General features: G+C 45.5%; 3 protein-coding genes across 8 annotated transcripts; 1 reads left to right on the top strand and 2 right to left on the bottom strand.

The window, feature by feature from the left end:
• Positions 1 to 847: 847 nt before the first annotated feature.
• On the bottom strand, positions 848 to 3444 carry RpL5 (ribosomal protein L5). The gene is made up of 5 exons (XM_065490753.1): positions 3289 to 3444; positions 1964 to 2149; positions 1776 to 1910; positions 1392 to 1594; positions 848 to 1336 (listed from the first exon to the last, which is right to left on the bottom strand). Exons 1-5 carry the CDS (start codon positions 3289 to 3291, stop codon positions 964 to 966), a joined length of 900 nt encoding a protein of 299 aa, XP_065346825.1. The 5' UTR covers positions 3292 to 3444; the 3' UTR covers positions 848 to 963.
• Positions 3445 to 3555: 111 nt separating this feature from the next.
• Positions 3556 to 5322, top strand: LOC135944060 (U11/U12 small nuclear ribonucleoprotein 48 kDa protein-like). Its single transcript, XM_065490754.1, has 5 exons — positions 3556 to 3884; positions 3951 to 4013; positions 4192 to 4336; positions 4392 to 4533; positions 4589 to 5322. Exons 1-5 carry the CDS (start codon positions 3659 to 3661, stop codon positions 4862 to 4864), a joined length of 852 nt encoding a protein of 283 aa, XP_065346826.1. The 5' UTR covers positions 3556 to 3658; the 3' UTR covers positions 4865 to 5322.
• Positions 4955 to 25052, bottom strand: tnc (tenectin). 6 transcript variants are annotated; one of them, XM_065490751.1, is made up of 12 exons: positions 24867 to 25052; positions 17054 to 17186; positions 14578 to 14823; positions 14235 to 14519; positions 13859 to 14140; positions 13429 to 13497; positions 10303 to 13248; positions 10214 to 10260; positions 9799 to 10171; positions 9513 to 9707; positions 6191 to 9329; positions 4955 to 6074 (listed from the first exon to the last, which is right to left on the bottom strand). In XM_065490751.1, exons 2-12 carry the CDS (start codon positions 17148 to 17150, stop codon positions 5978 to 5980), a joined length of 7776 nt encoding a protein of 2591 aa, XP_065346823.1. In that variant the 5' UTR covers positions 17151 to 17186; positions 24867 to 25052; the 3' UTR covers positions 4955 to 5977. The 6 variants fall into 6 exon arrangements, with proteins under 6 accessions (XP_065346823.1, XP_065346819.1, XP_065346820.1 ...); XM_065490747.1 differs by having other exon boundaries at positions 10214 to 13248; XM_065490748.1 differs by having other exon boundaries at positions 9799 to 10260.
• Positions 25053 to 25712: the final 660 nt, after the last annotated feature.

Here is a 25712-nt window from a genome sequence, read left to right as displayed (position 1 = left end):
GTTTAAAATTGAATTTTTGTTTTCATTTCTGGCAATGCAAACAACATATTGGGAACCCTGCCTATGAAAGTTTATTTTTTAAGAATGAGTTAAATAAATTTTTATTGAGGAACACAGCATTACAAAGACGTGAACGATTAAAAAACTTTGACCCTGTATATTGTTGTTGTGTCCATAGTGAATAATTTTTAGTTAGTCGAAAAATGCTTTTTCTTGAACCTCATTGTCAGCTCAGCACATCCCGGGGTGGGTTATGACCTCACCGGGTGCCAACGGCACCTTCGAGTGGATAACATGGGGCCCGATTGGCCGCAGAAATGTTGGGCCAATTGCGGCCATCTTACTATACGCCTTCCCGCACTCTTTGATTGATATGCCAGACAAATGTTTGTCTCTAAATCCGTTGGAAAGGTACGAAATCCAGCAAGTGTGCAAGTTGGCGCTGGTGCGCCTCCTAGACCTTTAAGTTATTTCAGCATTTCAAGTCACTTATAATTAACCACCTATAGCCATCTCCAACTTCGGGCAAAATGTCTTCGCTGTCACGACAGTGTGACACAACTAGCATTGCCTCTACATGTCAGCCAACAGGCTAATTTGTTCTGTTGTGTTCTTGAAAGGTGGTCCCTCAAGCTTACAATTTTATGCTTCGAGTTTCTAAGGCTTCGATTTCAAATAATTTAGTTTTTTATCTGTTTCCATCAATAATTCATCTCGATTTTTCATAACTTTTTACCAAAACAAAATGAGTTGTGACTGTTGAGAGTAATTAATAATTAAAAACTAGTTCGAATATATGACAAATTTCAATGTATTTGTATTTGAGTAGAAGAATAAAAAACACAAATCCAAAAACCAAACGTTGTTGGAAACGTTCGCATTTTATTAAGGGCAGTTTCACAGTTACAATGAATTGTGAAAGGATTTGCTTCACCCTTGGCCAGGTTCTTAAGGAACGCAAGATTAATCTCCACCACCCTCGGCCAGCTTCTTGAGGTAAGCTTCCTTCTTCTGAGTGACGCGGTTCTTGCGCTCCAGTCTGGTCATCTTGGCGCGGTTCCACCTCTTGATAGGCTTCTTCAGGTCCTTCTTCTTGGCCTCCGGCTTGGTCGGGTCGGCACGGATGGCGGCGTGTGCCTTCTTGTAAATAGCTTCGATGTTGTCAGCTTGGATGCCAAGCTTGATGTACTTAGAGAACTGCTTCTTGAAAGCCTCGTCGTCTTCCTCGGCAAGGCTGCGCATGTATTCAGCGACGTGAATGCCCATGATGTGTTTTCTGTGAACTTCAGCGTCCAGTTCTTTGCTCTCAGCGCTGTAGCCTGGGAAGCGCTTCACACTGCGCAAGATCAGAAGTTAAATTCTGGATTCTGCTGGAGTTTTATATAGCGTACCTGTGAGGAATGTTCAGTCCACCATCGACGGCACCCTTCATGGCTCCGAATACGCGAGCTCCAGTGGTAGTGCGGACAAGACCGACGTCCAGGTAACAACGGAAGGCACCAGGTCCCTCGTCATTGGGCTCTACGTTGTATTCATCGCCAGTAACTTCCTCCAAACCCTTGTAAAGGCTATCCAGGTTCAACTTGTTGAGCAGCTGAAATTTTGATAAAAGTTAGAATGCGGTTCGAAAATAATAGCGTTTATATGAGATGGGTCGGTAAGGAATCAGTAGAGAAATTATTGTTCATTAGATACAAAATCTTCAACAGTAGCAAATACTCTGGTAAGCATCATGTTGAGTTTAATATTTAGTTTTTAAAAACAATTCAACTTACTCTCCTAGCCAGGAGCAGACCAGTGCTGTAAGCAGCGGCATAATTGGTCAGGCCAACCTTGATTCCGTAGCGTGGCAGCTCATGGGCATAAGCTGCGCAGAGGATCTTGTCTCCCTCGATGCGGGCGTACGCTATCTGTGTATTTAAATTTAAATAACGAGTACTTGAAAGAGTTAAGTTGTCTTTACCTGACACGTGATGTCTTTGTTGGAGAAACGTACGATGAGACGGTATTTAGGCGTGTTGTATTTGTTCTTAACCTGTACGACGAGACGTTTCCTAGCATAGTAATCGGTTCTTCCCTCGCGTCTCCTCCTGAACTTGACTTGGAATCTTTTGAAGTATGCCTTATTTTTCACCACCTTGACGAAACCCTAAAAAATAAGATGGCAGAATAAATATGGTTCCCCAGCATCTATTTCCAAATGCTTAAGATCATACACATTACAATCATTCTGAAATTGCTTTTTTTCAACCATTTTGAGTTGAGATAATACTATAATAGCTATAAGGTTAATGAAAATAACAAGCTTAGGTCATCACCAAGATTTTATAAAAGTATGGAAAAGCTACAGTTCTCGCCGACTTTACCGTTTACACGCATCAAATCTGTTGTCCCTATACATACTAATAAGATTGAAGGGCGAAAACTGTAACTCGTCGGCGAGAACTAACTTTTCCATCTCTATACATGTATGGGGGACTCACACTTTCCGCTCACTCACACTTCTCGCTCTGACGGGAAGATTCAATGTTAATTTAATCCCTATCCTAGCGAGAAGTGTGAGTTGGGCGAAAATGGTGAGTCTGCCATATGCATGGGCATAACTCACAACATCAGTGATGGTCCAGGTAATTTAAGTGATTCAATTTGAGCCAATTTAAAACTTGAGCAGTTTGTCTCAGTATTAACGAAATTTAAGTGTCTGAGGGTGGATGCTGATGGGGTCAGAACCATATTATTAGTCTGGATTTTAAAACTTAGGACACCATTTTGAACTCACGCCCCCGATCGTGATTTAGTAAGCGCGCCGTTTAATAATTTAGTAAAGCTGCAGAAAAAAATTTGGCCTTTGCATTTGACACCCAAAAAATAGTATTTTGAACCATTATTGAGCATTCAACAGGGTTAAAAAAATGTTAAATCGGAGGCAGCCATTGCTTCGGCCACGACGGCGGCAAATTAACAATGTTGTGTACACACAATGCCTCGAGGCTTGATTTGTTTTCATTCTTCATTAAAAATTCATGCATGACCTCGTTAAAAAAGAGTATTTTTAATAAGAGCTCCACGATGATAAGCAAAAATCATAAAATATTAAGCTACTTAAATTTTAAAATCATTGGGCTAAGGTTGTTGACACGCTTACGTTCTCACACCGGCGCATTCATGCACATGGCTATCCCTATTTTCTATCGGCAAATATCTGGATAATCTCATCTAGCAATTCTTGCAAATTAATCTAAATGCATCCAATATCAAATAAAAAGAAGAAAATTTCAGATAACTCACCATTTTCGGATCTGGAAATTACAAAATTCGACAAAAATATTTGGGTCCCCCTCACCGACTGCGGGAGTACCTAACAGAGAGAACTCTGATTTAATGTGCTACGTCACAAGTATTTGACAAGTACCAACCTAACTTTTAGCATTGTTAAGTTGTCACTTGCACACACCATCGCGCACACCAGGCGCACACCTACTACGCCCCCTCGCCACTCCCCCACCATGAGTCCGAGAATGTAAACAATAACAATCATACTATCATATGTACACCATGAAACCATAAGATTTCACCCTGCTCTAGTTGGACGTGCTTTTCATTTTCATGTGAATTTTCATGCTGATATTTGTTCCTTACTAACAATAAGGGACACAACATGGCCACTGTTGACGAATTCATTCAGTCGACACGATCTTTCTTGAAAGATTTTTGTGACCAACTAGGTTGGCAGTACCCATCGAAATCTGTCGCGATCCAAAGAGACCAATGTAAGGTCCCTGATTCTGTTATTGATGGACCCCGAAATGAAGAAAGGAGCGAAGAAAATGATCAGCTTTTCCCGCCTTCATTTGATGAAAGCGATCGTTGTTCAATTCAGCTTTGTAAATATCACAATCGCAACAATGAGCATTATTTCATAACCAAATTAATCAATCTTTTTCTTTTAGCAAAGTCCTTGGTGTCTGAAGTACTTCTTAAATCAGGGAATTTGGCTGATGGAAGAAATTATGGTACGTAGTTAGAGTGATTTTTATTAATAAGATATTCCAGCTGAACCAAAAATTTTTTCCTTAAATTCACGGCACATTAAATTATTTATTCCTTTTATACCATGGATTTTTTCTGTAGATTTTTTTATCGTAGTGCATTGTTCGATAAATTAACTCATTAACTTTACGAAAATTACAGATTTTGTGATTCCAAAGTCATCATCTGATTTGCAAGTTTATTTCAATCCGTCGCAGAGGCTGGCTTTGTACGATCATATTGTAGAGCAAACTAAAGACCAGGTGCAGACCCTACCACTGAATGAGTTTGATCTGGCCTTTTTCGAGTAAGTCTATTTAACCAGCAGTAAAACATAATTTCTACATTGTTTTGTTTATAAGTGGTTACTCAGAATGCAGCGACCAGACAAGGAGCGAAAAGTCTAAATACGACTTGCTCAGCGAAGAGAGAGATCATAAAAGACGAAGAGTCAACTACAAGCATATCAAGAAAGTGCACACTAAAAACAAAAGCCACACAGAGGTAAAGATTTAAATAAATTAAGAGTGAACAGTTTAAATGGATATTTTTTCATTAGGTTATGGCTGAGGTTATCTCGAATCAGATGGAAATGTATCAGGAGTGGCTGAAGGCTTGCAATGTGACAAAAGAAGACTCGAACCCACAAATAAACATAAAGGAGGAGAAATCTCAGCAGGCTGAGCACAACTCGAGAAAGAGACACCGAGAGAGAAGTAGAAGTCCTCATCACAAGCGCGGTAAAAAACACCACAGGGAAAAATCTGAGAGGGAGCATAAAGATAAAGAAAAGCGGCACGGAAAGCATAAAAAACACAAAAAGGATAAAAAGTAGACATATTATAATATTTATTTGAACGTTTGAAAGAAAATATTTTTTTACGATGTCAAAATAAATTGGATGGTTGAAATGAAAGTCACTCAATTGTTTATATTTTACAGTTTATTTAACAGTTTAAATAAACAAACATAATTTAATTTGAATGTATCCTAACCTGGTCATTTTTGAACAAATTAAATTAATTGGTACAAAGGGTTGGCTGTGTGGCATACCAACGAATTCAGTTTACTTAAGCTACTACCTAAATAGGCTCAAGATGAAGTCGACCAACATCAATGTAAAGTAAATTTCACGCTACATAGTCTAATGGAAATGTATAATACAAATAATGTTGGATGCGACTCATGTGTTCACAACCTGAGTGTTCAAGAAACAGAAAACTATTTTCAGAATGGCAGGGTAATATTTTTAGAGTTGCTTCTATTTGTCAAACAATTCCTCAGGTTCTCAATGCTCAATATGAGACCACAGAAGTCATATCGTTTTGACTTCATGTGTCGGTTGGCAAGGGGCCGGCTACAGTTTTGCGAGGGCACAAGCCTTCCGAAAAGTCTCTTCTTTAATTTTCGTTTTATTCGTAAATTTGGGTATTTGTTAGTATTTTCCCCTGAAAGATTTTTACATTGGAAATAACAACACCACTAATAATTAAATAAGAAATTGTGCCCAAAGTAATAAATCTTACTTAAGTACTTAGGAGCCAAGCGCCAACTTGAACACGAATTTTCTCCCAATGAGTCATTTTGCTTTTTATCATTTTACTTATCAGTCAAGCAATTTGTCATATTTCTTAATTGACACATTTCTATCAATAATTGAATTATTTCTGTTTGTTCCATTTGACGTATTATTGCGTTCTGTTTGTAGAACTGGCACAAAAGTTCAAAGCATCACACTTTTTATGCGTAGCAGCGAAAAGATGTACAATCACTTGTGCTATTTTTAGAATTGATTGATACCTAATTTTCTTTACCTAGATTCGGAGATAAATTACATTTTTAAATCCTTTGGCACTATTCTTAATGAATTTTAGCACACTTGTGAGTGTTGATTCTTTTTAAGTCCAAGCTCAAAGTGAGGTCAAGCAATTGCACTGTCGAAATACTTTTATCTTCGGAGGCTCACAGCTTCAATCATTTTCCTAATCAGAGGCTGCGGGCTGCACTCTTTCGGCTCGCATCTCATCTTGCTATCTCCACCGCACCTGTAACAAAAGCAAGAAAACATTAGCAACGATTATAATTTATATTTTCTCGTCTAAAATTTACTAACGAAAATTTGTTTCAGACGTTTAAATAACAATATTTTCTCTATATTTACCTGCATTCGAGGCATGGACCAGAGGCAGTTGTGATTTCATCTCCGACTTTGTAAAGCTCGCCCTGGACCAGACAGCCGGCATTCGCTTGCCTACTGTAAATGAAATCCGTGACAGATGGTGCCGCAGTAGTGGTGGTCGTGGTAGTCGAGTTCCTCAAAGCCATAGTGACTGGGCACTCATAGCGAGGACAGCAGAAGCCGTCGATGGCCTCCTCGTGGCAGCCCTTGATGGGGGGAGGGCAGCTCTGTTGCAGGCAAATAATGTCGCTGCGGAAGCAGAAACAGAAATCGCAAGGATCTTCCCTAGGAATTTGCTGGGCGGAAAGGTACACCTTGCCACCGTAGCGACAGGTGCCAGGTCCGAAAGAACCCTGCTCCTCCTCGAAGCCGGGCATTGAAGACATATCAGGGAAGCCCATCTCGTCGAAGGGCTCGAAAGATGGTAGTCCGGTCATGTCGGGGTATTGCGATAGGCCTTGGTCAGGTTTGTACTCAACTTGCTCAGGCTCCTCAGGTTCGGCAGGCTTGGTCTCCTCGTGAACGGCAGGCTTAGGCTCTTCAGGAGCAACAGGAGCTGGCTCCTCATGTGTTTCCTCGTGCTCCTCGGGCTTGTGCTCTTGGGGTTGCTCGTGGTGCACCTCAGGTACGTTTTCAGGCTCCTCGTGGTGAGCTTCTGATGTCTGCTCTACGTGCTGCTCGGCCGGCTGCTCAACGTGCTCTTCATGAATGATCTCAGGAGAGATTTGATGGTGCTCTTCAAACTCGATCTGCACCTGTGGTTTGGGCTCTTCACCCTTATCTTGTTCAATTTCAGTCTGAGACTCGTGGTGAACTTGCTCATCAGAGGGAACCTCCGGCGCAACGCTGATCTCAGCAGTCTCAGTAGAGATTTCAGGTACATGTTGATCAGCTCCTCCGTGCTCAACGTCAGTGGGATGCTCCAATGGCTTGTCTTCAACTGGCTTATTGACTGGCTCCTCTGGTTTAACCTCAGTTGGCGCATGCGTGACTTCGACAGGCTCATCCACTGGCTCTTCTGGTTTAACCTCGGTAGGCTCATGTGTGATCTCAGCAGGCTCGTGGACAGCATCAGTGGGCTCCTCTGGTTTCACTTCAACAGGCTCGTGGACAGCGTCAGTGGGCTCCTCAGGTTTCACTTCAACAGGCTCGTGAACAGCGTCAGTGGGCTCCTCAGGTTTGACTTCAGTATGCTCGGGGACAGCGTCTGTGGTCTCCTCGGGCTTAACTTCAACAGGCTCGTGAACAGCGTCAGTGGGCTCCTCGGGCTTGACTTCAGCAGGCTCATGGACAGCGTCCGTGGTCTCCTCGGGCTTAACTTCAACAGGCTCGTGGACAGCGTCAGTGGGTCCCTCGGGTTTGACTTCAGTAGGCTCGTGGACAGCTTCAGTAGGCTCCTCGGGCTTGACTTCAGCAGGCTCGTGGCTGACTTCATGATGCTCCTCCACTGGCTCATGAGAAATTTCGGCAGGCTGTTCAGGCTGAATCTCACTGGCTTCAGTTGTAACTGGAACCTCTGGTTGGTTCTCAACTGGGGCATTGGGATACTCGACGTGCTCTACGGGCTTATCGGTGTGTTGCTCAGGTTTGTGCTCAACAGGTTCATGTGCAATTTCAATTGGCTGTTCTGGCTGCTTTTCGCGCTCAGCTTCATGAGTTTCCACAGGCTCATGAGCAGGCTGCTCGGGTTGGCTCTCGGTATGTTCCTGGCTGATTTCCTGAGGCTCCTCAGCGGGCTGCTCGTTATGATCAATTGGCTCATGTACAACTTCAGGGTTATGTTCCAAAGGCTCATTGGCAACTTGAGAAGGTTGTTCAGCTTCAACGGGCTTGGTCTGATCCGCAGCTTCTACTGGCTTGGCGGGCTTAACTTCAGACACAACATCAGGAATGGGCTCGGCAACGAAATGCTCGGACGGGGTTTCAGCTTCATCGTGGTGTTCTGGGATCTCCTCAGCGTTGAATCCAGTGCCAATTGGAGTTGGGGGCTTAACCCACTCAGGAGCATCACTGTCGCTCTCTGCAGGTGCAGCAGGTGTCTTTTCAGCTTCCGCAGTGCTAACTTCAGGAATGGCGTCAGGTGTGAAAGTAACTTGCTCGTGTTCAGTGTCGTGAGCATCGCCAGTTTGGGAAACGTCATCAGATTCAGGCTTAGCGAGCTCAATATGTTCAGGTGCGAAGGTCGCAGGCGGTGCTTCCTTCTCGGTCTCTTCGATCGTTTCAGCAACGTCCGCAGGCTTATCATCGTGCACAGCAGGATGAGAGATTTCAGACTGTGGCTCCTGAACAGCAGGTTCTTCCGTCTGAGAAACAACATCATGCTCAGGCTTATCATCGTGCACAGCAGGATGAGAGATTTCAGACTGTGGCTCCTGAACAGCAGGTTCCTCCGGCTGAGAAACAGCATCATGCTCAGGCTCCGAAACGTGCTCAGCGTCTTTCACAGGGGCGTCGGTCTGGACTTCATCAGAAGCTTGCGGGGCGTCAGTGTGCACATCAGCTTCAATTTCCTGAGAGGGATCAGCTTCGGAAGTTTGGCTCACGTCAGCAACGTCCGCAACAGGGGCAGAAGTGGCGATTTCTTCAGCGTCATTTTCATGGTTTACTGCTGGCTCGCTTTCCTTCTCATCCTGGTGGTGAGTTTCCTCCGCACCATCGAATTGAGCTTCTTGGTTTTCAACTGCGCTAGCTGGTGCATCAGTGATTGCTGCCTGGGTGATGATTTCAATGTCATGATCCTCGGTGTTCTGTTGGTCGACGTGATCATAAATTGGTTGCTGAGCCGGACGATCTTCGTGGATAGCAGGCTTTTCCGATTCGTCATCACCAACATCAAGAGCGACGCCATCAAACGCAGGAACTTGAGCGGGGTGGGAGCTTTGACCGGGGATTTCATCTTGTTCGAAGGTATCGGGCTTGGTCACTTCTTGCGGAACGCTAGAGATCTCGTCTTGAATAAAATCAGCAGGCTTGCTCTCAACAACAGTGACAGGGGCCTCAGTTGAGTGGGCGAAAGCCTGAGTGGTGAATTCTTCATCGTGGTTGTTTTCATCATCGTGAGACTCATCATGGACAGAGTCAGCAGGAGGGCTAGTCACAATCTCGTACTGGGGCTCGTGCTCTGAAATTTAATTTTTATTTTTAATATAATCATTTTTAAATTACAAAAATAATAAATTTTGAAAATAATTTTATTATACTTCAATTTAAAATGCATTCATAGCTAACTGTATTTAATTAATTGTAAAATTATCTAAAATAAAATCGGTGAGCAAAATAAATTCAGCCGATGTACTAAACTTACCGCATGTGTAAGTAGGGCAGCATTTGCCTTCGTGGACAACAGGCATGCAGTCTCTGTTAGTGGTCGGAGGAGGAGGGCATTCTTGCAGCTGGCACTGCACAATGCTGTTCTTGCACTCGCATACTTTCTGACAATTGTTGCTAACAGGAATGTTCTCTCCGTTCTTATAGACAGTGTTATCTATTCTGCAGTCTCCTAAAACAAGAATGGGTTTAAATTAGATAAATCGCAAGTGAGTTAATTGCTATTCATTCTATTTTTACAAAAGCAAAGAGTAATAATTTACCTTCTCCGGGAATGACTGGTTGCTTGTCCTCCTCGTTTGATTCGGTGGAAATTTCGTCGCTGGCCTCAGTCACTTCTTCTGAGCTCTGTACTGATGAATCCAAATTAATTGGTTTCTCCGACTCCTTGACATCTTCAATTTCGGTTTCAGGCTCCTTGCTGTCAGACTGGCTCTCATCGTGGTCATCCTCATCTCCATAGTGGTGCTGAGCTTCTTCCATGTCTTGCATAGCAGGGTGTTGAGGAGTCAGGTTAATGATGGCGGGCAGTTTGTTCACCTCTTCAATGATGTCACCCAGGGTAAACGTGTTTTCAGTAGTTTGCTCTTCTGGTTTATCGGCCTCGACTTCCTTGACCGGCTCTTCCACATCCTTAACTGGTTCCTTGACCTCTTCCACAGGTTCCACCTCGTCCTTGACTGGTTCTTCGACTTCCTTAACGGGCTCCACCTCATCCTTGACAGGTTCCTCGACTTCCTTCACGGGCTTAACCGCGTCCGTAACAGGTTCTTCGACTTGCTTCACTGGTTCCACCTCTTCCTTAACTGGTTCCGTGACTTCCTCCACAGGTTCCACCTCGTCCTTGACAGGTTCCTCGACTTCCTTCACGGGCTGAACCTCGTCCGTAACATGTTCTTCGACATGCTTCACTGGTTCCACCTCTTCCTTTACTGGTTCCGTGACTTCCTCCACAGGTTCCACCTCGTCCTTGACTGGTTCTTCGACTTCCTTAACGGGCTCCACCTCATCCTTTACAGGTTCCTCGATTTCCTTCACAGGCTGAACCTCGTCCTTAACAGGTTCTTCGACTTGCTTCACTGGTTCCTCAGCTTCATGCACCATAGAGTCGGATTCCATCGATGGCTTAGTGATGACCTCTACAACCGAAAAGTGATCCTCGTTGGTTTCCTCCTGTTCAGCAGGAACTGATTGGACTGGAACATCCTCATGGACTGGTTTCTCGACATCAACGGTATCAACTGGCTCTTCAAGACCGTCAGAGTGCACAGGTTCTTCATCATGGATAGGGGCCACAACATCATCAGATTGAACGGGCTTCTCGGCGTTATCAACTGGCTCTTCAAGACCGTCAGAGTGCACTGGCTCTTCATCATGGATAGGGGCCACAACATCATCAGATTGAACGGGCTTCTCAGCAATATCAACAGGTGTGGGCTCTTCAGCATGGTCATGAACCGGTTCATCTACCTTGTCAGCGTGAATTGGCGCGTCAGTCTTGTCAGAAATTTGTTCAGCTTCTTGGGCTGGTTGGTCCTGCTCTGGTTTTTCTGTGCCAACAAGCTGAGGCTCGGTGTGCACTTCAGCGGCGTCATTCTCAACTTCAAAGCCTGGTTGCTTCTCAGTTTCCACGTTTTCGTGTTGGTCGTGAGATGGAACTTCATGCTCGTCCTGATGAACAGTTTCGACATTATCCTGGACTGGTTTCTGTTGCTCAGAGGACTCAGTAGAGATCTCTTGGGGCTCATCCACGTTGTCATCCTGATGATCAAATGATGGCTGCTCGGTAGCGGGCACAGCAGGCTCATTAGCATCAACGCCATCATGAGCAGGTTCAGGGTGGATTTCGTCAGCGCCCTCGACAGGGAGGTTGTCCATTTGAACTGCATTCTCATCATTCTCCTTCTCAGATCCTACTTCGTCCGCAACAAAAGGAGCCGAGGTTGTGGGCACAACTTGTTCAACTTCATCTTGGTGAACTTCGATGTTTTCAGGCTCATGTTGCACTGTATCTTGAACCACTTCACTCTGCTGGTCGTCGTGGTGAGTTTCAGGTTCATCTTGGCTCACAGTATGAACAGGCTCGTGCTCTTTGTGGTCATCATTGTCAACCTCGGGCTCTTGCACTGGTGTTTCAGTATTCACCTCTTTCTCTGGCTCGTCAGTAACGCTCACAACTTCAGCAGGGACAGTTTCCTTCTGGTCGCCCAGCTCTGCAGGCTGCTCGACAGTTTCGTGGTGCTCGGGAGCCTTGTCACTTTCAATTTCAGCGGGCTCATTGCTGATGTTGTCAGCAAGGTGTTGTTCAGTTGCGACCTCAATATCAACGACAGGCTGTTCAGTGGCTTGCGGAATTTCATCGTCAGACTGAGGCTGTTTGACTGGCTCTTGCTCAGCTGGCTTCACAGGCTCCTCAACCGGCTCGTGCACAGCAGTCTCATCATCAGTGGGCTCGTGCTGGACATTTTCCTCGTGGTGAGCAGGCTCGTGCTGAATGCCTTCCTCAGAATGAGTGGGCGCCTCCTGAGCAGGCTCATGGTGAACATTTTCATCAAAATTAGCAGGCTCCTCGTCAACGGGTTCATGCTGGACACCCTCATCGGTATGAATGGTATCATCATGAGCAGGTTCCTGGTGAATATTTTCCTCGGAATGAGTAGGCTCCTCGTGGCCAGGTTCGTGATGGATCTCGTTTGCAGGAATATTGTCATGTTCAACCTCTCCATCAACGGGCTCATGTTGAATTCCTTCGTGCTCAGCAGGCTCTCCGTGAACATCAGCAGGTGCATGCTCCTTATCGTTCTCAGCGGGCTCATGAACAATGTCAACCTTGTCAGTCACAACTTCTTCATCGCTGGCATCATTTTCAGCCGGCTCGTTGACGTGCTCAGCTGCAGGCTCAGTGACAGCTGCAACTTCATCCTGAGACTCGCCGACTTCCGTGGAAGACTCGGACACGGAATCTTGAACAATTTCGGCAGGCTCCTCGTGGGCCTCGTTCTGCTCTTTGTTGTCTTCGTGCTGAGGGACAACTTCATCGTCTTGAGCGTTCAGGGAACCTTCGGTGGAAGCTTCAGTGGAGTGCTCTTGTTCTTCAGGTTCCTTATGATCCTGAGCAACGTGTTCATCGACCTCTTCATTCACTGCATCTGACTCTGGCTCAACAGGCTTGTCAGTATGGGCAGAAACCTCAGCTTCTGATTCCTTTTGCTCCTCCTGAGCAGGCTGCTCTGGGGTGGGATTAACGGGCTGAACAACTTCAGGTTCTTCGTGATGAATCTCGTGGTCGTGAGTAATTTCATCGTGCGTAATCTCGTGTTCCTGCTCCCCATCCAGGTGAACATCTTGCACAGGCTCCTCGTGGGCGAACTGATCAACGTGCTCTTGCTGTGCCTCCTCGGAAGGATGCTGATCAACCGGCTCCTGAGCAGCAACAGAGTCCTCCGCAGGCTCCTCAATCAGAGATGGACTGAGAGTAGTAACGTCCTGTTTGTCTTCCTGGTCATCATTCACAAGGCTGTCTGATTCCATGGCCGGCTTAGTCTCGGTATAGGAAACGTGGTCAGGAGACTCAGTGTGGACATCTCCAGGCTGCTTTTCCTCTTCGTCGGCATTGAGGGCCACTCCAGAAGCTTGGTCATCCTGTTGGGGAAGCTGAGGGACATCGTCCTCGGGCTTGCTGCTGGCTTCAGGAATGCTTGGCAAAGTCGTGTCTGAAAATTTATTTTAAATCAGACCTAAGTTGAGAAAAAAGATTTTAAACGCATAGAATGAAACAAAAATAGCATGCAACTTGAAATAAGCGGAAGCGATATCCACCACCAGAAAGCAATTTATTTTACAGCTTATTATTTTTCACATGAAATTAGCGGCAAAATTATTTAGCAAATTACCATCAACGCTTAAACCGTATTGTTTGCGGTTCATCCTATTCGTTGTATCCATCACATACTCAATTCCATCTGCAATAAAAAATTGTGTCATATTGACATGAAGGTTAGTAATTATTTCACAACACCAGTTATGTACTTAGTACAATCCTTGTTCGCTATGATGTGAAAGAACAAATATTCCAACGCATCCCAAACTTTATTAAAATTTAAATGAGCTCACTCTATTATGCCATTCATTATTTACACGAAAAGCGATAAAACTCCTCTAAACTTCAAAATTCAATTTGAGAACCAATTTCAAATGAACCACAACCACGACTGTACACAGAAAAGCTCACTCAATAAATAAAAACTCCCTAAAAATCGAGTGCAACTGCACTAAAAATTTCTAAGCCTATTTACAACAAAAGCAAGCTTGATAAGTACTCACCACATTGGTACATTTCGGGACAGCATTTTCCAGGCTGAGTAGGCAGGGCGGTACAATTGTGTCCTTCGCGTTCCAAAGGTGTGCCGCACTCTTGGACAGCGCAGACGATTTCTCCTCTCATGCAGTAGCAGTGTTCGCAAGGCTTGTCGTCCACTTGGATCAGTGCACCATCTGCGTACTCCTCGCCGTTGTGCTTGCACATCGTGCTTGGGGAAATAGTGGTGGTGGTCGTGAAGAAGAATCCAGCAATAGAGCCCAGGGTGGTGGTCTCGTCAGGGTATTCTGGTTAAAAATTAATTTAAACAAATATTAATATTTAATACGGGACTCTTGCAGGACTTAATTTTTTGCTATTTGAAAAAATTGCTGCACTTACCACATTCGTATCTGACCGGACAGCAAATACCATCCTGGAAGACAGGCTTGCAGCCCTCGACGTTCAGGGTGCACTCCTGCATGACGCAAGCAGTGTGGTTGCGGATGCAGTAGCAGAGTTCACAGGGCTTGTTTTTGTCTGAAGGAACCTGAGCACCGTCGGCGTAGAACTCACTGTCGATCGAGCAGCCGAAGCTGTCAGGGTGTCCGACGGCGGTGGACTGCTGGGAGACGGGGCGGAGAGTGGTGCTGGGAGAGAGGCTGTTGTCCACGAGTTGGACTGGAACTGAGGCGAAATTTACTCTCATGTCCACGCGTTTTGGCTGGCTGCTGAAATAGCTTACCTTCGGGACAGGTGATCACCGGGCAGCACTGGTCAGGTCGCTTCTCGACCGTGCAGTCCGAGCCGATGGCCTTCGTGAAAGGACACACCTTCAGGTAGCACATGAGCATACGGTTGTGGCAGGTGCAGTTGAGACAGGGTTCGTTCGTGATTATCCGGTCGCCCTCTCCGTAGTGTTGGTAGTTGTAGTAGCAGCCAGAGCCGTCGTATGTATCCAAAGCAGTCGCATCCTCGGTTTCGGTGGGTGCTGAAACGAAAGGGAGTCGAAAATTAGGTCTCAGCGCCTGCTGATCGGGGAGTATGCAATCCGCTCGACCGCCGAGCACGGCAAAATGCCTAAGCGGCGCACTTTGACAACCGGCCTCTCTCGTGATAGTTTAACAATTTATTCGCATGAATTAGCGATGTGTTTTCGTAATTTATGGCGGCCGTAAAATTTTATTTCATGCCGAAAAAGTTAAATATTCACGTTTACTGCTCAACCGATCATATTTGGCCAGGTACTTGTGCACCAGGCAATAAAAAGTAATTGCTTTACAGGCTGAATTTTTTTGTAATTTTGAAATCGCAAGTGTCCAGTCCACGAATAGGATTTGCAGTTAGCAACTTTCGTCTTGTACCTCAAGCAAGTGGCGGTACACATTTTATTGTAGTGCGCGCGGCGGCGGTTCATTGCACCGAAGGCACAGAATTACACACACGCTTGTGTGCGGCAACATCCAAGGTCTACCGCAAGAGACGCGTGAAATGTGAATCATCGTTAAAATCAACAGTCCCCGAGATGGAGATCTTCGGATCTTGCATTGCGATTCAATTCAACCGCGTGCCCCACAATTAGCATAAAACATGACGCGGAAATGGACTCAGCGCGCGGTTAATGATGGGAAGCACGGTTAGCGTTTGCCGCCGACACGTCTTCCCAGCGCGTTTTCCTCTCTTTTATTCACGGCCCGGCCGAGCAGTTGACACTTTTGGCCGTCGGCCAGCGGGTAAATATTTGATAGTCCGTCTACGAAATGCTGCTTGGCCGGCAACCTGGCTGGCTGGCTGGCTCACTGGCTGGACGAATGCGGTGGAATTTTTCGCGCTGGATGGGAAACGAGCTGCGCTTTTTCGCCACCATTTGAATACCAACGAGTTGTGACCCAATAATCAAATCCACCGCTGCCCACGTTCCGATTCAGACAAATATTATACGCGGACGTATTTGTGCCAGTCTTTTTCACTGTTACCAATTAAAATCGAATGGTCTAGAAGAACGCAGAGCGCAGAATAAATTTTAGACATTTTTATGGATTTGTAGGTCCGCGAAATGGTGTTTATTCGAGAGCCTAATTGCCTGAATCGGTTCCCACATAAGACCGCTGCTCTCCGACTAATCTTATCGCTTCATTTTTCGCTCTCTCGCGCACTGTCCCACCTGTTTGTATTGAGGAAGCTAAACCTGTGAGACCTGTTTTCATCGCCGCGTCGTCTAAAAGCACGGTGTGGTCAGGTCAGTGTTCTTAAATAAATTTAAATGTCACTTCATTAATAAATCCTGCTGTATTTTAATGCAACAATTAATTTACTGTGCGGTCGGCTGGCTGGTTGCACGGCGACGAGTGTTTACAGTTAACTTTTCGCTTGGGAATCTTTGCAATTAATCAGCAACGCGAGCTGGCGAGCATCGCTCCTCCTAATTATTAGAGATATTTATTGAAAGCAGCGAGCCTTATGACGGAACAAGTCGGCCGGCTGCCGGGAAAGGGCTTGGGCACAGAAAAAAATCGCTTTCAATGCGGTCATCGGACCCTCGTGCTCTTTTGTCTTCTGCTGATGCGACGAAATGTGGAAACAAACAAACCAGAGAAACGAGTTTTTATCGGATGCTAATGAAACGAAATACATAAATTTGATGAGCACAAACTGGTTCAGTGCGTGCGTTCGCGCGCAAATTTCACCGACCGATTCATTTGTAATTCCAGTCGACGGCCTGCATAACGGAAGCTCGGCCGGCTGATTTGAATTTTTAATTGAAATCAGTGAAAAGTGCCTTGAACTTGATCTGATCGCGGGCGCTGCCGCTTTTTACACTCGAGCGGCCGATTAGGAGAGGAGAGCAGCCGAACAATGAGTCGTGCTGAGTGACACGCCGCTCGCCAGACTGATGCGTATCTCTCTCGCCACGAGATTTTGGCTAACACGCGAAAAAAGGCCGGCTTGTGTTTTGTCAATGTCCGAAAAAGTAACGGACTCGGCAGATTATTGTAATCACGGCTAGAGGTCATTATAATACAAGGTGTACCTTGCAATTTGCGCGCGTGGTACCGTTAGGATGTGACAAAAATCGTTGCTTTGTGTGGTAAAAGAGAGAGACACGAGTGCCAGCGCGAATTTATAATCTGGCGGAAGAAAGCAGGTTGATTGCACCGCGTGTGTGTGCCAGTTTTTGTGCAGATTAGTCGGGCTGCAATCGATAATTAAAATCTCCTCACCTGATCGAACGGGTTTCAGCACGAACATGAACAAAAATGGTAAAGCTGCGGCAATCAGCAGCCACGAGGGGCTGCGGGCCGTTCTGGTCACGGCCATCGTACGCACCAACGGGCCCACGTCAAGACTCCAATCCTGCGAAACAGAAAAAGGGTAAAATTAATAATTTATATTTAAGAGACACTTCAAAACATGATGAAAAACAATCGAAAGGGTGGTTACGAGAGAAAGAATTGCAGAGAAAATAATATCACACGCTTTTGAAGACGTTCTATAGTCTAAAATTGATTTATTGCAAAATTCTGCTCCGAAAGAAGCACGATTTCGATTCGACCTTCAATTAGCCTAGTATTTCTAGTCTTCGGAGATGTGACCGATCTAATTGGATAGAGCTGGCGCAATTAGAAGCGCCGAAAACAGCTAGAGTTGCCTGCAGCGCACGACTCGGTATGAATGGGAAGAATAATTACACAATTTTCCACGAACGCGGATTGGGCCGTTAATTGCGCGTCGAGTGGACGCCAAAAAATATATATAATTGGCAACAAGTGCTGCAATTAAAAGGCAATATTCGAGGCTTGCTCCGTTAGGCCTGGCGGCGGGCAGCTCCCAACTCCCACATCTCAGCTGCTCGCGGGAAGTTGATTTCGCCTTGGAAATAAGTCAGTCAGCGCTGTGGGAAAATGAGAAAAATAATCGCGCTCCGACCGAGGACGACGACGAGTATGATGAGCAAGTACCGTAAATTCGAGATTAAGTGTCGTTCTTTCACACGCACACTCACTCACTCTTGTAAACGGGCGTGTGTGTGTGTGTGTGTGTGTGTGTGTGTGTGTGTGTGTGTGTGTGTGTGTGTGTGTGCATAAAACAGGCTGTTTAGCTCGAGTTGATTTTAATCCGGCTTGTAAACAGGCCGAAATAAAAGCCACTGAACCCTAGTCTCGATTCGATTTTAACAGGCACTTCACGTTTTCCACAAAGTCTCTATAATGAGCCAACACTTAAATTTTATGCCACAAAAATCACCGAGGCGGACCCTGCATTAAACAGCCGCGGCCCGAGAAAAAAATCGTAAAATTAATGTTCCGCGATGCAAATTTCAAGTACGAAGTAACTGTCCACGCTAGCAGATGATATTTAACGCGAGTGCAAAAAATAGCAGATTAATGAACTCTGTTTTTACACCATGTGTTGCGGTTTTCTGTGCTCTCTCGCGCCTGATCGCCTTCCGTTTTGCTTCCTGCTGCGCTGAAGAGTTTTTCCGTGTCCCAGGGCAACAGCTGATGATCCTAATAGCGAAAGAATGTGCGCGCCTCGACTACCACTTTTTATAACTCCTAATCATCAGCATTCTTTTGTATAATCAACCTTTTCCAACAGCAACAACAACAGCAACTCATCCAGTTCACTGAACTTCCGTCCGAGATTTGGAATTAATATTTCTACACGTTGCCGTTGAAAATCTAACACTGCAAATAAATAAACGGATTCGCTTCGTTCTATTTTAATTTAAAAATTATATTTGCAATCGCACTCAGGGTGGTAAGGCATTCAAAGCAACTCAACCTTTTGGAAAAATAATAAAAATATTTGGGATAATAAGAAAATTTTGTTACTTTTACAAAGAATGTGTTGTTTTTAATACATTTCCTCGGTTTCACGAATCTTAAATTTTTTTTAAAATTAATTTTAAGTTAGTGTCAGTGCCAAAAGGTGTGAATATTTTGAAATTGTTTTTTAAATTTTGCATTATAAGTAGTTTAATTTCCGTCAACGAGCACAGCTGATGGTGATGGCATAATTTATAAGTGGCTTAACAATAAACAAGTTCGGCTGCAGTTTTATCGCCAGCGAGCGCGTGAATTTTTGTGCAGGCTTCGCGCCGGCGATTTTAGCGATGCGACTCACGTGCACGTAAAATATATGCATACCGCCTGTTAAGCACGGCTCGAACATGAATGTAACCTTCAGTGGGAACATTGTTTAATAACATTATGACACCTGCGAGATTAAATTATGCTTTGGCAGCAAGAGGCCGATTCGGTGGCGCAACCGATCGCCCTCCCGCCGGCCGATTATTATTATGATCAACGACACCGCTCGCTCGGGGACCTCAACTGTGGGAAATTTCGTGCCGCACGGAAAGGTCGCGGTGATGCAGGCGGAATTCATGAAATCAAAGACAAAGATCGGCGCGGCTAAGTAAAAATGCGCGGCATTGACGTAATGTTCCTAGGCGCGGGAAAATGCAAATAATCAATTTGCTGAATTTCAGAAAAATCGCTTCCTTGTTTCTGTGTGAATTTTTTAGATGAGCGAGTCAATTAATTCCTACGGTGTTGCCTTGAATAATTCTCAATTAACATAATTTTAGAATAAATGATGATTTCTGGTTTGGCCTAATCTAGTTTTCGTGCTTGATGATACAATCAGGATAAACAATGGCCAACCATTAATTTCTTTGTATGCTCTCCCATCGGCCAACAGCTTCATGCAAAAAGGAAGTGGACCCCGCTGACTGTCTAAATAAGCGAGGGGACCCATTCTAGGTTGCGCCGCGCGAAAAATTCACGTGTGAATTGCCTCAATTGTGCGTTATAAAAATCAGCAGGTGGGCTAACTGTAAAATGCCCTACGCCTAGTTTCCGCGCGTCTTGTCTCCTTAAACAATCGTACACCTAACGAGCAGGCAAACAGAGGCGCTGCGAAAAATGTCGTTTTCGTTGCGGATGTTTGAGAAGAAAGAAAGATGAGTTTGTTTCAACTGGCAGAGGATTTTAATTTTTTCCTCTAATGCTAATAAAAATCCGTGAAACAATCCTGGTTTATTTTGATGGATAATAATTTAATAAAATACTCTTTAAGATTTTTCTGCTCACACATATATGCCAGATCAATTTGCACGTCAATTTCCAGCCCGTCGAAACCTTTTAGCATGACTCGGGGCGCGGCCATAAATTAATGAATGGACCGCCGGCGCCTGTGTAACGACAGCCACGCCGAACTTGAACCTGACAAAGTTACGTGCACGAAGTGAAAGTAGATTGCATAAGGTCAATTTTACTCGTTCGGTGCTCGTGGCAGTGGAGCCGTTGACCCCGGTTTTTCACACAAGCCAGACGCTGCTTTTGACGTCTGGCTGAGATGACGCGTTATTCTCGCGGATCAAAAAGGGTCGCTCCCTCCGCTCCGCTCTCGGAAATGAATCAGCCCCGGGGCCACAGCCCCCCACCCCCGGTCGGGGGAAATATGATTATCTTGCGTCTGCGGGGGATGAAAAAGTTTTCGCAACCCTCTTAATTACGGCGGAATTAATGATTCATGCGCCGCGAGATGAGTTGCCGGATCGATTTTCGTGCTGATTTTTTTCCCTTGCACTCGAGGATTTTTATTAGCGGTTGCGTGTGCAATTTTGGCGTTCGTAATTGGGCGCCAATGCCGCCGGTTGGGCCTTTGTGGGTCATGAACCTCTCGTTTAGGTCGTTAAAATATCGGAATCTTTTTAATAGAGAATCTTGCAGACTCAACCGCGCAATCAATTTAATCTTCGGAAAATTTCGAAGATGAGTAGCGATTGTGAAGGCGAAATCAATCGTCGAAAAGGCCGTTCCCTTCAACAATGGGTTTTTAATATTTCATACGTCCTTGAGACCATAACTTTTGTCTAGGAGAAGGTGCAAATTACGTCTGTATTCCGATTTCTTTTTTTATAGCGTAATAAAGCGCCGCGCGCGCGTGTGTGTGACTCCGTTACAAAATGAGATGCACCTTCGCTTTTCGCCGGCCGACGGCGAGAGGTGCGAGAAAAGCAGAGAAATTGTCAGAATCGCACCTCGGCTCGGCGGGCGCAAAGCGTTTTTACGCGGAGCTTATGAATTTGGCTTTTTTTTGCCGGCAGAGAGTGAGTTCGTCGACCGACGGCGGCATTCATTGTGCATTCGGTCGGTTCCCAGAGTCTGCCGATCTCCCACTGCCGGCCAACTTGCAACTTTTAGAAGATCACGACACGAGCAGAGCAGCTTTTGTGTTTGGTGGCGAATCGTTTTATTTGCTTCACGTTCCGCTGGCCGGCTGTAAATTTCAAACCCTTTAATTTGATGTATAGTTTTGCCCGAATTCGGTCGCGGATAATTTTGATCCGAAACGAGAGTGAGTGAGAACACGAACTGCCAGCGTTACTTGTCGATTTCGTTCGAAAGGAATTTAAGGCGAATCTCGGAGAATAGAGAATAAAAGCGGCAGCGGCCCGACGGAAAATGAGTCGTCACGCACGGCACATCCTTTGGCTGTAAACGGCGGTGCAAGCCAGGATTGACAAACTGGTTTTCATATTTACCTAAAAATATTTTATGTCCAGTTTGGTTGCTGGCTGGCCTTTTTTCCAGACGGCAACGTCACGGGCGATAAATTTCGCGGCAGAAATTAAAGAGATTTGCTAATGAGAGAGGCCCCCACGTGAAATTTTATACTCGCTGCCATCGGTAAAACGACAAACCGAACTAACTGTATACCCTGATTTTGTCCGAGAGCAAACCTGTTACGCGTGCGAAAAAGTGAGATGCTCAATATTGTGGCGAATTTCCGCGCTCCGGAGCAGCCGAAATGTAATCTCAGCCGAAAGGCCGGTCGGTGACACACAAAAGAAGCCAGGCGAACAGGTTTCTGCAGATCAAGATCTGCGCGCGCGGCGTGGACCGAAATTATACACACTTATTTTTCCTAGAACATGCTAGGCATCCGAGAAATTCGCTAATTTGGCACCGCTTCTCAAAGGGGAATGGCATTTATTGCGGCAGATGTATGCAAATTGCACGCTTTCCGGTGTGAATTCCTGCTCGTGAATTATTTTCCAGTTCGAATCCGCTTCAAGGTGGATGGGCAACGGCGCACCTTTCCAACGGCCCCGCGATTAAATTAGTTTTTCTTGGCAGTGCAGTTGCATTCAAAGGTGTTATGACAGAATTGGCCGTAAAGTATATTATTTCGCCAAGTTCGTGGCGCAATTGTTTATTTGCTGGCGACCTGTCCAAGTGAGTTTCTCTTTAAGGTGCGTCTCAATGGGGTAAAAAGTCACTTGTTCTCGGTAATTTACAGCGTGCCAAGTGAATCACGATTTATTGTAAAAAGAAAAATTGAAAAGCTTCGTCTCATCGTCGTATATAGTGTGAGTGTAATGACGGCAAGAAGCGCGCGGGTACATCATTTAATTTTCTGCTCCAGCAGCATCAAACGAGCAAAAAGCATCGGCTGTAAAAAAAACCCAGTCTTAATTACTCTCGGCGCTTTGCGTCGGTTTCCTGTGTTTTTGGCGTTGCTTCACGCAGCCACCCGAGCGAAGAGGCAGCGAGAGTGAGCCTTTTCAGCTTCCCTGAACGCGAAATGGAAAAGCTGGGCTGCTTGTTTTGATGAATTCATCGTCACACCGCGCATCGGAATGCGAAAACCGCAAAAGCAGCAGCGTCCGAGATGCATTTCAATGGAAAAGCCCGAAAGGTTTATCTGGCGTCGCGATCCCCAGCGTGCATAAATGGCAGAGCTACGTGTTCTTGACCTCGAAATCGCAGCGCGCGGCAAGTTCAGGAGCACGCACGCGAGCGACCTTTTAATTGAATCAATTCGCAAACACACACGTGCAGAAAAAAATGCCCTCGTGTATATGTGGACGAAAGAGGAAGAAGAGCGATAAAAAAATCGTGCATACATTATCAGCAAGTCAACTGCATCCGAATGCGGGCGCGAGTTTACGCATAGCGGGATCACACTCGCTCAATCAGGTAATTTTATCCACACGCACACACACTGAGTGTGTTGATATCCGCCGCGCACTGTTACCTTTATTTTTATTTCTCGGTGGAAGCGGTTGCTGGCTCGTTGCCATCCTCCGCTTTTGAATAAAAGTGTGAACAAGATCATAGCTCACTATGCCGTGGATCGATTTCAGGATGCGAAACCAGTCTTGGAAATAAACGATTACGGTCCATTTTCGTTTCGCACTCCCCTGGGGAAGATCAAGCCACCGCTCCCGGCCCCCCGGGGGGCGGATAAATTCGCGACCTGGGAATTGCAAGCCGTGCGCGAGTGCATCTGTCGTAATTATCGATCGAGCGGCAGCTGGGATGATGGGAGTTTCATTAATCTAACGATTGTATCTCATTAGAGCGCCATTCCCTGCTGTGAAATAGAAATAACCTACATTTTTTCATACAAAAGAAACGGTCCAACCTGATTGTCTCTTTTCATAACACACTCGGCGGCTCGTACACACATCGCGGTGGCTTAAGTGCTTTTATTGCTCCTGTGATGCTTCTTATTCGCCAATGGGCCGTCGAACAGTTAGAAACACACGAAATGCGTGCTGATTTTACTATTCGGAATGAAAAAACAAAACAAAAGAGGATCAGAACAAGGAAGCGGCGGTTAGAGATTCGTCTCGCGTGCTGATGGGGATTTAAGGAAGAAATAATAAGCGCAATTGCACGCTGCTATTTTAATGCGACTTATCCGAAATTTCATGGTCTCTCTGCGCACAGAGAAGAAAGGTCCGGCAGTGATGAGCGCAAAAGAGCAGGAATGAAACGACAGATTACCGCACCGCGCGCGGAGCCGCGAAATAATGATGATATTATGACCCAGGAACTGCTGGCGCGCGGTATCATCACTGGCGGTTTTTTATGCTGCATTTCAGGTAATATTTTCGTGTTTATCACGTCATTTGGCGGCCTTGATGGAGGCGTAAGATGATGATGTTGTTCGCGTTGAGGTCATCGCTAGAAATTACGTCACCGTCGTCAGGGTTCGAAACGCGCGGTGGTGCGAAATGAAAACAATGCCCATCAATTACCGATTCGCAATGCCGTCATTAAAGTCACTCCGATGCGCGCGACATCCCCTTTTTTGGACGGCGATTCCCGTGAAAACGAGCAACAGGCCCGGCCGGTGTGTTTCACGGTAATTCGAACAATGAGATTTGAGGATTTTTATTTTTTTGGTTGCGGCGGGTCAACCCGCGGGCTTGGTCATCTTCTAAATACTGAACAAATATAATAAAGAGCAGCGGTGTCTGGTCTGCTCGGTCGGACGGGCTCTTTGTCTAGCCTGTTTGCTCGTGCAGGGTGAAAATTGGGAATCCTCCCCTTGTGCAAACACGCCGCGTTCCCCCGGGAGATGTTAATTTGGTCGGAAGAGAGCACGCAGTCAGTGCATTGATCCTGTCTCGACTCGAAACTCTCGTGCTGCCGGGATTATTTCTTCGCTCGGCGCGGCGGCTCCGTTTTTTGCGTGCTTATTTGCGATGAAAAGCATAAAATAAACGCGCGCGCTGGCATATAAACTCGCACACAATTAAGCAGCACCGCTTTTTCTGCCACTGCCGTAATTCAAGGTTGACGCGTGCATTCACACGATCGCGCCGAGCAAGTGCATTTGTTCGATTTGCTCGACGAGCCATTGAGTCATCTGCTTTACGACGCGGCTCTCGTGTATAACACGACTCTAATTTAATTACGAGCAGATTAAATTTAAATAAACGCGAGGGACGAAAAGAAAAACGACTTGGTTGAAATGCGAGAGCGGAGAAAAATTAACCGAGTTAAGGCCCCGGAAAATTTCTAAGTATTCGGAAATTAAAAAGAACTCTAATTCTCCAGCTTCGCGAATGCAAAAATCGCAGCTTTCAAGGTCTGAGAGTTGCAATTAAGCAGCGGAAGGATATGGATTTGGCTTTACAGAAGAGTGCACAGATCTGCAGAGCTTGCATCCGATCGAGTTAATTTCGGAATCCTTGAGAAATAAATTCTCGAGGTGCGGAAAACTCACCAATAAATGTCCCTAAGGGCGGCGGCCGGGTGTGCAGGGGCAACTACAACTCGATGGGGATCCACGCACAAGCGTACCGAGAAGTAAAAGCTGATGGAAGGAATTCTCGTCCACCCCGAGTCGAAATTGTAGTTCTCACCACGAGAATTTGTAACTAACTGATGCACGGCCAAAGTCTGCCAGGGCACTATATAGGCTCGTGTCGGTACCCCCCACTCGGCCGGCGTGCCTTCAAGAAGTGAATATACTATCAGCCGAGTTTTGCGGGCGGTATGCTCGCTCGCTCGAAGCCTGCTTAGTTGGTCGAGGCGCGGTGTTGGCGGCGGCGGCTCCTCAAGAACCTTCCACAGCCGCTGATGCCATCTCCTGCTGCTGCTGTACCTTGGAGGAGAGCTGGTGCCCTCTTCCACTCGGTCGCACCGAACGGACGCCTGCAGACGCAGCCGCCGCCGCCGCCGACAGAGCTATTATTTGCCGGCCAAAAGCTAATAAGCATAACACCAACTGATCTTTCTCGAATAAAATTTATTTTTCTCTGAACCAATTTGCACAGTTAATCGCGCATGAAAAAATTTAATTGTTATATTAGTTAAATTAAAATAAATATTATATAATCGATTGAATTTAAATGATTAGACGTATTGGAATTACTTTAAAATGATCCGACGCCATCTACAACAAATTTCATTGAAAATTGCGCTCATTATTCAATGATCATTATTTTTTCTTTCTTGAATTGCGATTTTGCCGAGCCGCTTCAAGTCATTATACTCACTGGAATGAACGAGAGGAAAAAAAGCATCAGTCAGCATAGAAAATCATATTTAATCTCACCCATTGAAAAGA

The sequence above is a fragment of the Cloeon dipterum genome, chromosome 4 (genome assembly GCF_949628265.1).
Source record: "Cloeon dipterum chromosome 4, ieCloDipt1.1, whole genome shotgun sequence".
In the NCBI taxonomy this organism is placed as follows: domain Eukaryota; kingdom Metazoa; phylum Arthropoda; class Insecta; order Ephemeroptera; family Baetidae; genus Cloeon; species Cloeon dipterum.
The sequence above is the reverse complement of the archived record's forward strand: the minus strand, read 5'-3'. Positions and strand labels throughout refer to the sequence as shown.